Below are 13,100 nucleotides of genomic sequence, written 5' to 3'. Positions count from 1 at the left end.
CTAATTCCGTGTAGCTTAGGCTGGCCTAGAACTCCTTCTGTAGCCCAGGTTGGCCCTGAACGTGTGGCAGTACTCTTGTTTTAACCCACAAGTGCTGAGATTCCAGGTGTGGGCCACTCTATCAGGTCTCTCTTTTTATTTAGTACCTCATAGTCTCATGGATTTCAGTTATATTTTAATGCAATGAGTGTTTATAAAGTCATCCAGTAATGATGAATATACTAAGAACATGATTAGGGAAGGCCTGCTATGTGCTCTGTGCTGTCTTTAATGCCTCAGATGCCTTACATCATTTTACTCTCAAAACTCATGAACATCACTTGTATGAGGTGATGGAGGGTGAAGCTTTAAATGCAGTCATCCCATTTTGGATCCTAGTTAGTACTGTTTTCCAAGCTCTGGGACGTTACATGAGTTGTTTGGCCTGTCTGCTTTGGTTGCCTCATGGAAAAGTTTGGAATAACACCTGTCGAATTAGCTCAATGAAGGAATCGAAACAAAGAGATGAAGGGATGGGTCTAAGGCCATATGGATTTATGTAATGCCTTAGGTTATAGTCCAGACTCTATTAGCCACTGCTGTGTTTTCAGTACTGCTGATCACCCAGTTGATAAGACAGTGGCTTTGTAAAGTAATTCTTATCTTCTCTGATCTTCCTGTTGAAGTTCCTTGTGTTTATTAAAGCTTTTTTCCCTATATCACTTGGCCTTTATAACCTTGCTGACAACTAGGTTTTAATTCATTCTTCTTTATAACTGTTGTCAAATTTGACATGTTTTCTCTTTTCTTCTTTCCTGTTTTCTGTCCTCTTTTCCTCTATGACCAAATTTTATATCTTACCTTAAAAATAATAGACTTAGATTATTTCTGCTTCCTAGTGGAGTGTCTTGTACACATGCTAGGATCTTCATAATCAATTTTAAATTTGTAGTTTTCTTTATAGAGGGAAGACAAACAACTCAGTGTGTTGTACAAATCCCTGTACAAGTTTGCTTTACTTTAGCTTTGGCTGTTTTTCACTTCTGTGGTCCTTCCTCTCCAGATTACAGCTTACAGTTTCATTAAGCTACTGATACAGTTCTGTTTGTTGAAATGTCCTCACTTTTTATCTTTTCATGGGAAGAGTCTTAACTGTGCTTCATTAGTAATGACTTGTTATGAAAATTACCTTAGTGGTACAAACATTGGAAATCTTTAGTGCCCAGTGGTCCCTTCAATAAATAGCATCTGCTATTTTAAGATGCTGCAAATTTTGTTTTTTTAATCTTAAAACTAAGGTGTGTATTTAAAATGTGTATATTCCACCGCCACGATGCGATTACAGAATTGAGAGCACACTGTCATTGCTGAGTGGCGGCTTTGTGAAGTGGAGGAAACAGCTGTGAAGGTATATTTCTTGTGCTCTCGCTGTTTGGGCATGGCTGTTTCTGAAGTCTACATTTTATTTAGTTGATACTATTTTGTGTCTTGTTTATTTGCTCTTATGCCCTGTGGACTGAAGAGTCATTGCAAATGTACACCTTGCACGTACACCGTGGTCGTAGATGATGAGCTCATCCCCTGAGCTACCTCAGGAGCTTTGTCTCTACTAGCTTTGATGTTATGTTTCCTGCTGCCATGGAATTAATTTGACCTCCTTTAACCCTCAAATATGAACTTACTGGCTTGCACTTTGGTGTTCCTTAAGACTTTGGTTAGTGTAGCATGATTAATATTTATAAATGTATTCAGCAATTCCCAAGATTAAAATTTAAATACAAATGGAGATTCTGCTTTTATTTTGCAAGAACGTTTGCTGAAGATGACCTTAGAGGAGAGACGCAAAGAATACCTAAGGGACTATGTTCCTCTGAGCACCATCCTGTCCTGGAAGGAGGAGATGAAGAGCAAGGGCCAAAATGATGGTAAGTTTCCCAGGATGCTTTTTTAGGCAGTTGCTGTTCCCATGTATTGAAGGCTCTTGTAATATAATGGTTGGCAGAAATGAATAACTGAATTCACAAAGGAAGTAGTTTTGAAATTATTGCTTTGCTTTTTGAAATTATTGTTTTCTTGCTTTTAGTTAGCTATAACATCCTACTAAAACTCAGGAATGCATAGTAAAATAACCCATGTTCTGAAACATCCCATGTTTGTAATATAGTGCTCTTTTACAGGTTCCTTTTCATTCTTTAAAAACTATTTTGCAGCATATCTAAGAGAAAATGCTATAGAGATTTACTTACTGGTGGTTGTGTGGCACTTTGAGCTGGCATCAGTTTAATTTCTATTTGATTTTCCTTAGGCTGTTTTAAAGATTGCATATGATTAAGAGAGTGTATTGCAGTGCAGGAAAACACTAACATTTCAGATAACCTTAGAGGATGTATGTTTTATATGGTATGGTATTATGTCTACATGTAAAAACACTTGACAAAATTTACTTAGTCTTTTTGATTTAATCAAAGTCTGAATTATATTAGACTCTAGACAGATTTTTAAGCATTAAAAAGACACATAAAAATGGGTTATTCAATATCAAGCAGTCAGCCCCAAATTATATACATACAAGCAGACTAAATGGACTCTGCAAGTTGTATTTATGTATGTATGCATTATACACACACACACACACACACACACACACACACACACAACACACACTTTGATTTGATGAAAAAAATATATTCTCCAAAGAAAAGGAGGACATTAATTTGCAGGGAGATAAAAGGGAAAAGTTGGAGTGGGAAAAGGAATGGAAGGAAATAATGTAATTATAGATTAATAAAACTTTTTAAAAGGTTCCCAACAGGAAATCATACATTTAACAGATGTTTGATATACTTATTTCAGCATTAATTAATAGTCATTGATGTAAATCTTGATATAAAGTCTAGACATATAGAACACTTGAGAACAAGGGAATTTGCTTTATGAAGTGGACTTGATTAATTCCTTAGATTGAGATTGATGGCAGTATGCAGGGTCCAAAGTATCTTGGGCTCAGAAAATGAAAACCAAGTGTAGAACATAATCTGTGGAGAAAATCAGCTGATTTAAACTTTAGTGTTTGTAAACAAAACAAAAAAAAAAACAAAAAACCAACACAGTTAGGGTTGAGTTTTAGGACACCCTTCTTTCTTTTATTTTTTATTTTTATTTTTTATTTTATTTATTTGTTTTTTATTTTTTTATTTTTCTCTTCTTTCTTAAAAGGTGGAACAGGTGTGTGATGTGAAGCTGAGGCAGGAGCATTGCTACAGGTTTGACAGCTTGGGTACATAGTAACTTCAAGGCCAGCCTAGGCCATGCAGCCACACCCTATTTAAAAACAAACAGCTGCAAATGCAAAGCTTGTTAGGCAGAGAGTGAAAAAGGTCTTTAATGGATAGGTAGGGCACTGACTGCACCTCAAGGGTTAGTGGCTTCCTAGAGCAAGCAGATTATAGGTTGTTCATGTTTGACCTCTTGCCCATTACTTTCAATAAAGGCAAGTTGTTTTTAGCGATTGTCTCATTAAGGCATTGAAAGGGAAGCTAGTGCTGTGTAATGCAAGAGCACAGGGCCAGAAATCTGGAAAAGAGGGTTGCTTCCTTTTCTTGTATGGGTCCAGGTATGGCTGTCTTTTGTTTATAAGCAACTGGTATTTAATACTTAGCTCCATGCCTAGCAAACCTCCCTTTGTCTTTCCTTTCTCTTTCATCTCACTGCCTTCTTGATCACTCTTGTAGCCGGTCAATTATCTAAGGACATGGCACATGATGTTCCTTTTAACACATCTGGTCTTTTGTGATAGAGTTAGAGTCCTGCTGTTGCTGGAATAAGTCAAAGAGCAGTAGCTGCTGTGCATGTTGGAACCACTCTCTTCTGTTTAGGGACTTGGCTTTCTTTTGGCCTATTTCTGTTTTCTTAATTAATTAAATTTTTTATATTTACTTATTTATCTATTTTATTATGTACGTATATAAGTGTGTGGGTCGGTGAGTTATGTTAGTCCCACAGCCCACATGTCCAGGTCAGGGGACATCTTGCATGAGTCAGATCTCTGTGTGTTCTGGGAGTATAGTTGAGGGTGTCATGCTTCATGGCAAGTGCCTTCATCTGCTGAGCCAGCCTGGGCAACTGCTTTTTAAAGGTTCAGCCAACAAGTAGCCACATGTAGTTGAATTTCATTTCAGAATTCACAGTCGTTTGGTGTGTTCAGAAATACCAAATTCTAAAACACGTCTGTCAAATTAGGAAATATACACTGAATAACTCCTGACATGTTCTTTCCTTACAGAACACTGTGTATTTAATCCAGTGTGCCAAATATGAGCTGATAATTTATAAGTGATACACAGTTACTTTATGCATTACTTTTTTTATGCTATGCTGTTTTGAACCTGAGGGCATTCCATGGGGAGTTAGGTGATGTGATCTGGATTGTGTTTCTATTCAACAGTGTTTTATTCTTTACATGTAACATTTGAAATGTGATTTGCCCTTCCTTGCCTGTTGTGACCTGGAAGCTGGCCACATCCTTGTCCTTATTACAGAAGTGATATTTGCTAAATTTTCACATTGTACACATTTTACACATTCTTTGTATGCATGTTCTTCCTGTCATCTCTTTATTACTATGTCATAATAAAATATCAGTCGAATTTAGTATTTTACTACTTTAAAAGATGTTTAGTTAACTAGTGAATATAATCATCATGTACATGCATGAACTGTCATAGTAAAATTTATTGCTTATAATTAGACACGATAGACAGCTGCACATATGAACTTACAGAGGTTATGTCAGCATGTGCAAGAAGTGAGCAAGGACAAGAAGTGAGCAAGGGCAAGAAGTGAGCAAGTACAAGAAGTGAGCAAGGGCAAGAAGTGAGCAAGGGCAAGAAGTGAGCAAGGGCCAGAAGTGAGCAAGGGCAAGAAGTGAGCAAGGGCAAGAAGTGAGCAAGTACAAGAAGTGAGCAAGGGCAAGAAGTGAGCAAGTACAAGAAGTGAGCAAGGGCAAGAAGTAAGCAAGGGCAAGAAGTGAGCAAGGGCCAGAAGTGAGCAAGGGCAAGAAGTGAGCAAGGGCAAGAAGTGAGCAAGTACAAGAAGTGAGCAAGGGCAAGAAGTGAGCAAGGGCCAGAAGTGAGCAAGGGCAAGAAGTGAGCAAGTGCAAGAAGTGCAAGCCAGATGAAGTTTCAGCATGGAGCTGGGCATGAAATCCTGTCCCTAGCTGAGGAACGATTGGCTTCTGATAGCTACTGGGTGAGACAGTTTTCTTAATGGCGTATAAGACGTACTCCAAGGCAGGCCGCACATCTGCGAGTAGTTGGTTAGTACACACTGGATTGGTGGTTTTAAAAAAAGAAAGAAAACCAGAGACTGCGTGAGCAGAAATCAGGGAGGAGCTGGGGAAGGGGACCAACATGATCAAAATACATTGTATGAGAGTCTCAAAGTAAGTATTAATAAAAACAGTATTTAAAAATAAAAAATATGGAGCTGAGTGTGGTGGCACATGCCTGTAACTCAGCACTCAGGGAGACAGGCAGGCAGATCAATTTGAGTTCAAGGCCAGCCTAGTCTACAGAGATAGTCTAGGACACCCAAGGCTACACAGAGAAACCCTGTCTCGAAAAACCTAAATAAATAAATAGATAGATAAATGCATAATTAATATATGCTAATAAAATACTTTAGAAACTTTATTGTTGAGAGGTGTGGCATAATGGGGCAATATAATAAAGCTCTCTTAAAAAATGTATATGTAAAGTTTCTCAGACTACTTTGAAACAGTTTGTATATATCAGTTTTATCTATAGTTGTATATAAATATGCTTTTATATATACATATATATCTTTAAAAGATATTATCATGGAAAGTTTACAATTCATTAATATAACTAAATATCCAATTAGTATGTTTGTTTTCCCATTGTCTTAGTTACTTTTCTGTTGCTGTGACAAAACATTGTGACCAAAGCAACTTGTAAGAGAAAACATTGAATTTGAAGTTCACAGTTCCCAAGGTGTAGAATCCATGATTCCTGGTGGGGAGCATGGCAGCCAGCAGGCAGGCAGGTGCTGGAGCAGTAGCTGAGAGCGTGTGTCCGATCCATAAGCAGGAGGCAGAGAGAGGGGGCTGGGAGGGGAGAAAAGTATGTATGTGAGTGTGAGAGTGTGTGTGTGTGTGTGAGTGTGTGTGTGTGTGTGAGAGAGAGAGACTGTGTGGGTGAGAGAGAGACTGTATGTGAGTGTGTGTGTGCATGTATGAGTGTGTGACTGTGTGTGTGTATGAGTGTGTGTGTGTGTGTGTGTATGAGTGTGTGTTTGTATTTGCTTATGCACAGGTACCTGCAGAGGCCAGAAGGAGGGGAATAAGGGAGAATTGGAAGGAAAGAGAGAGAGAAGGAACAGGGGAGAGATGGAAGGACTGTGGGGAGGAGGGCAAGAAGAGAGTACGCGTGAACTAGTGCTAACTCAGAAACAGCCCCAGGGGCACACCTTTTCCAACAAGGCTGTACCTTCCAATCCTTGCCTAACAGTTCTGCCATCTGGAGACCGAGTCTTTACACATATGATCCAATGAGGGCTATTCTCGTTTAAACTACCATACCATTGTCTTAACGTGGGCTTGATGTTGTATTGCTGCTTATCTGAATCAAGATCCAAATAAAAGGTGCTGAAGAGATAGCTCAGCAATTTAAGAGTGTTTGCTATTTTTCAGAGGACTAGAGTTCCTCACACCTACTGTAATTCCAGCTCCAGGGGACCTGATGCCCTCTTCTGGCCTCTGAAGGAGCCTGCACATGCAAACACACACTCTGATACCTCTCCATCACACATAAATAACTAACTCCTTAAAATTCTTTAAAAAAAAGATCTTAACAGGGTCAATATTATTATATTTAATATTGGTTAATTTTAATCTGTATTTAGTTCTTCTTCTGCCCTTTTCTTCCTGATTATTTATTTCTTGAATACACTGTAGATTTTTTGGTATTGTGTAAGTTTTCTTTTCCACCCTATCACTGTGACGTCCTTACACGTGTTCTTCTCTGTCTCTCTTTCTCCTTCCTTCTTTCCTTCCTTCTTTTTTTTTTTTTTTTTTTTGAGATAGGGTTTCTCTGTGTAGTCTTGGCTGTCCTAGGCTTGCTTTGTAGACCAGGCTGGCTTGGAACTCACAGTGATCTGCTGCCTCTATCTCCCTGAGTGCTGGAACTAAAGGCCTGCACCACCACACCCTGCTGTGTTGGTTTCTTGTTAGTTAAACCCTAGAGCAGTGCTTCTCAACCTTCCTAATGCTGTGACCCTTTAGTACAGTTCCTCATGATGTGGTGTCTCCAGCCATAAAATTATTTTTGTTGCTGTTTCATAACTGAAATTTTGCTACTGTAATGAATCATAATGTAAATGTCTTACATGCAGATGCCCTTAGGCAACCGCCGTGAAAGGGTTCCACCTCAACAAGGGTCAAGACCCATAGATTGAGAACTACTGCCCTAGAGGGTTGTTCAGGTTTAGTTTTAACTTTTTTGAAAAAATGCTTTTAGATTACTGTGCCTTTTCATGCATCAGACCACAGAGTAGATAGCATCTGACTCTGTCTCCCTCCTTGGTGATAACATTGGCCACTGGGATCACATCTGGTATAAATGCCCTTGTAAACTTCTGATAGCGGCCATTGATGATTGCAACTTAGGTCAGTTATTTCATTAGTGGTTGAAAATAGTGATAATGGATTTTATTCTTCCTCTGTACTTTATTATTATATATACTAGGAGGCTCTTGAGTTTACTATGTAGCCAGTGGTGACGTTGAATTTCTGATTCTCCTGCCTCCGTCCCATAACTGCTGCAGTTAATAAGTATGTGCCACCACACAACCCAGGACTTCATTCATGACAGAAAACTACCAGCTGAGCTACATTTCTACTCTATGAGTCATTATTTTGAATGTTTGAAGAGCAATTGAGGAAAATAATAATACATATTTATAATTACTTTATTCAGATATATTCTTTGAAAAGGGTTTGGTTAGAAGAAAACTTCACATTTCATATCTTATGAATGTCCAAATCTGATACATAGGTCATTTAGCAAACGCCAAACTCTACAATTCTGAGGTGTGCAGTCTGTAAGTCTGAATTACTTAAACATTTTTGAGGTAAGTGCAAATATTTTGACTGGTATAGGTTGATTATAGAGTAGAGGCACATTTATAATCTTTAGTTTCTTTCATATTAAAATTAGTAGCAAACAGTTCAGTATTGTTGATTTTCCTTTTGTTTGAACTAATTTCTCCTCTTAAAAATTATATCTGTGGGAAGCAATGGCCTATCAGATGTGGTACTGCTTGTCCCAACTTCTTAGGAGGATAGAGCAGGCAGATTTTAAGTTAGAGGCTTGTCTGCACAATGGTGTGAGATCTTTTCTATCAAAAAAATACTGTTTTTTTCTTTTAAAGAGAAAGAGAAAGGAAAAAAATTAGCCCCCAACTGCTGGATCTTTTACTCTGTTTACTTTGAGCAGGGTTTAAAATCCTGGTCAGTGAATGACTTGTGTATCAAGCTGAAAAGTAATGTTTATAAATCATCAAAAATATCCTTTTCATTTGTTATGATTTTTATTTTACTTTTAATTATATATTCTTTGGTAATTTTATATACAAATTTAATGTGTTTACATCTTTTCCTTACTAACTCACTCCAACTCCTGTGGCGACCTCATCTCCAGACCTCATATTTTTTAAGTGTTTTTAAATCATCTTTCAATATTAGTATATAACCCAGTACTTTTTTATTTTAGTAAGTTTGTAACATCCACTTTTGTTTGTCAGTATGTTTATTAATTATAAAGACTGACTAAATTAGAATGTAAATGCTTATTCTGCAGAACAATATATAGAGAAGGATGAGGTAAGAGTTTTGTTTTGTATGAATGCAGTATTTTATTTTGTTTTTATTTTTTCTTCTCTCTGCTTTTTACTGAAAATAAAATTTCCTCATGTAATATATCCTGATTACAATTTCGCCTCCCTCTACTTTTTACTGTTCCTTCCCACCTTGCCTCCTATCTGGATCCACTCCCTCTCTGTCTTTCATTAGAAAACAAACAGGTTTCTAAGAGATAATAATAAAATAAAACAAAAGCTAACATGTTGGAATTGCACAAAACAAAACAAAACAAACAAACAAACGGAAGACTCCAAGAGAAGTCACAAGAATCAGAAACCCGTTCCTTCCCACACTCAGGAATCCCATAAAAATACTAAACTAGAAGCCATAATATTTACACAAAGGACCTGTTGCAAATCAGTGCAGGCCCAGTGTATCCTATACATGGCGCCTCAGTCTCAGTTTTATCATAATGATTTAGAAGGCCTTGTTTTCTTGGTTTATCCCCTCTGGCTCTTACACTCTTTCTGTTCTTAAAAATAAATAAATAAAAAGCAATGTAACAATAAAATGACCCCCAATGGAATTCTGCCATACTCATGATCAGTACCTTGCTCAGCCATCATCAAAGCGGCTTCGTCCTGCAGCAGGTGGTTATAAATACAGAGACCCGGGAGGGAGGGCGAACGGGAAGATACAAGTGAGGTAATAACAAATAAGATGTAATCTGAATAAATTACTTAAAGTAAAAAAAAATACAGAGACCCACAGCCAGGCACTATGCAGAGAATGAGAGACCTTGGAACAAAAAGCCACAAATGAGATAGATGTCCTCCTCAACCCCTCCCCTGCGGGCTGAAGGAACCTGAGGAGGAAGAGGCAGAATGAGTTTAGTTTTTAACTGGATAACTGTAAAAAGAGAGGTTGGGGCTGAAGTGCTGGTGGCAGTGGCCAGTGAATAAAGTTCTTGCTCTGCCAAGTGTGAGGATCCAGACTTTGGATCCCTTGAACCCACTCAAAAGCCCTGGTGCTGGCTGCACTCCCAGCACTTGGGAGGTAGGTACAGGGGATCCCCAGGGCAAGCTGGCCAGCTAGGTTAGCTGATCAGCAAGTTTGCACACACACACACATACACACACACACACACACACACACACACACACACAATTTTAGACTTTACAGTATTAACTACCTTATTTTATTAAGTTTTGGCTATAGTTGGATGATAGGACATAATTGAAGATGACCAAATAATTGGGAAAATGGTATTAAAACAGGATGATTTGATCCAGGCTGTTAGGAAAGAGAGGCAGAGAGACACGTTGGTGCCTGTGAGTTTAAGACTAGTCTGATTGACAAAATGAGTTTTAGACCAACTAGGGCTACACAGTGAAATGTCTTAATTAATAAACAAACAAAACCATCACTCAAACACAAACAGAAACAGAATGGAATTCATAGGAATCCAAAAATTAGAAATGTTTGCTACTTAATCTCTGTTTTGATCTCTTTTTAGATTATATTCAATTTAAACACTGTACATTGAAAGTAAAATAATCTGTAGAAGCAGAAAAAAGCACAGCAAAACATTGCACTTTATTACATATAGAGCCACTAGCTGTATGGTTATTTTATTTTTTCCTTTGTAAATGATCTTAATATTAATTTGATTTTAAAAATGTTAATTTGGGGGCGAGAGAGATGGCTTAGCAGGTCAGAGCCCTGGCCGCTTGCAGAGCCCCTGAGTTCAGTTCTTAGCACCCACTGTGGTGTGCTCACAAGCACTTGTAACTCTGGCTCCAGGGGATTCCACACTCTCTTTGGCCTCTATGGACACTGCACGCATATGGTGCACAGACATACAGGAGGGCAGAGCATCTGTGCATATTACTGTATGAAATAATAACATAAAAAATTTAAATCTGCATTTAACTTAAGTAACTAAGACCACTCTGTTTTATTCTGTAAGCTGTCATGAAGAGATGTCTCTACATTTAATATTTATATTAAAAACAAGCATTCTGAAGTCTTAAAATGGGCTTTATGTTTTGAGCCTTTGCTTTTTGGTTCTCTTGGTCTTTGCAGCTAGCCATCTTTCTTTCTATTTCGTGAGTGTGTATTGCTTTAGTACTGGTGTCCAATAGTGGCAGGAAGCACTGTGCATCTTACCTGGGAAATTATTGTCATCTGTGAAGCCTTGAAGCTCGAAGACTTTTATTCCCCTTAAAGTATTTACTCACTTTATGGAAACAGTTTCTTTTCTGTGTTCCTTTTCATAGAGTGAAGATAGCTGTTGGCTCTATGTAGTCAGTAGCAAGGCTGTCTGATGAGTGTCTGTCTCCTTCACTGTCATTACCATGAAAATAGGCACTGTATTGTCTTTAGTAGCCTTTGTATCCCTGGCTGTCTTTTCATCATCATGCTTTTTGCACAGTAGATGGTCATTAATTGTCCTGTGAGGTGACTAAATGGTAAATTCATTTGCCCATTAATATTTTTATTCATTTTTTCCTTTCTACCTTTTATGTTTTGTAAAGATTCATATGGGAATAAAAGGCTTAGAAATTAATCCAGATACTTTTTTTTAAACATTTGCTTGTGTTTTTATAACTCAGGTTTCAGGGTTGTTTTCCTTCCCTATTCTGCTTATATAAGGCATTGTTTGCTATACTGTTTTGCCACATCCCACATCCCCCTTCTTATTTCTATGTCCTTTTTTCTTTCTTTCATCCTTAGTACCTCACTACCCTAAATTTTTTTCTTTTAAGTGTCAATCTAATAACTACTATTTCTCCTCCATACAACCTTACCCTACTTCCCTCCCACTCATAACCTTATTTTTTTAACTTCCCCTCAGCTGTTTTACTCATCCCAATTTTTTCTTTTAAAAGTCAGTCTAATAATTAATCTTTATCTTATATACTATCTTACCCTTCTTCCCTTCCACTCCTAATCTTAATTTTCTTAATAAGCAAGATTATTTTTAATGCTGGTAAACACTTTGCATATTTTTAATATAAAGTTGGTTTTATTAAGTTTCATATGTTGTATAATGTAATGGTAAATTTTAATAATAAAGATTTTACTTAACTTTTATATACATATCTAACTAATTGAGATAAGGATGCAAATTCATGGGTCATGTGCATTGCATATTGCTATGTTTTATAGTATTATAGTTGTTATAATGTCAGCTTTTGTAAATCTAAATGGTAACAGAATTGAAGTTGAGTGAAAATAAATACAATTGTTCCATTGGTTTTTAAGATGTCCAGTAATAACACTTTTAACGTTTTCATTTTAAATGTATTCACTTTGACGTCATTGATTCTTCATATTCAACTGTAGGAAGTTATTTTAATATGATATTATTTTAAAGCCCTTTGCAGAGTTAGTTAATTGTCTTCAAAGCCAACTATGACTGTAGACAGAATTTTGTTCTTGAAAGAGTCACCTTAAACAGCTTCTAAATATTGTAAAAATAAATGGTAACTGTAACTGAAAACATTGAAATTTCTGTCAGTAATGTTTTTGTGGAATCTTGAGCACTCATTAAATCAGAAATTTGTGAGGTGTGGTTATTTGATTTGTGAAGTGGAGAAGATAAAGAATATGAAGTTCTCTAGGAATTCACAAATCATAATATGTTTCTTCTTTTCCTCTGCTTAAACTATTTTTCTAGGTGATTTTGACAACATATAAAAACATTTATTGTGCTGTGCAAATAGTGTTAAGCAAATTGTTCTTATATTAAGTATATTGAAATACAGAAACCAAACCAATAATCTTAAATCTTATTTTAAAAAATACTTTAAGGTTAACTTTGAATTATGCTTTCAAGATGTAAAGTTCTTCATATATATGTATATATATATATGTATATAGTATTCTACTGTTGTATTTTATATACTAAGTGAATTTTACAGTAAATGAGAGTTTTACTTAAATATTAGTTGCTCTTTGCAAACAGATACCCCGAGACTGGTAGAGGGTGGTGGTACAAATCTGTATAATTTTGTACAAAGAGAACAAAGGTCCAGTTCCAGTGATCTTCCTGTGTGAGTCTTTGTAACGTGTGCTCCACGCCCCACATACTTATTCTAAATCTCTGAATTTCATAACTTTCTTCTTGTATAGAATATTTAATTGCTGAATTTGTTCTGTAAGTATTAAAAACAAGAACTGAAATGTAGCTTATTTTCATACTTAAGTCTTTGACTTAGAAGGCTTTGGACTGCTAATG

The 13,100-nt window shown here is 36.8% G+C and overlaps 1 protein-coding gene across 9 annotated transcripts in view; it reads left to right on the top strand.

Annotated features, from left to right (window-relative positions):
- Positions 1-13,100, top strand: part of MACROD2 (mono-ADP ribosylhydrolase 2) — a 1,913,815-nt gene that overhangs the window by 3,769 nt on the left and 1,896,946 nt on the right. For all 9 annotated transcript variants that reach the window (XM_084774709.1, XM_084774708.1, XM_084774707.1 and 6 more), the window contains exon 2: positions 1,788-1,904. In XM_084774709.1, coding sequence (XP_084630835.1) covers positions 1,788-1,904 — 117 coding nt within the window. The remainder of the gene's footprint in view (positions 1-1,787; positions 1,905-13,100) is intronic.

The sequence above is a fragment of the Acomys minous genome, assembly GCF_964271855.1.
Source record: "Acomys minous genome assembly, chromosome: 3".
Taxonomy (NCBI): domain Eukaryota; kingdom Metazoa; phylum Chordata; class Mammalia; order Rodentia; family Muridae; genus Acomys; species Acomys minous.
This window is presented reverse-complemented; position numbering and strand designations above follow the sequence as displayed.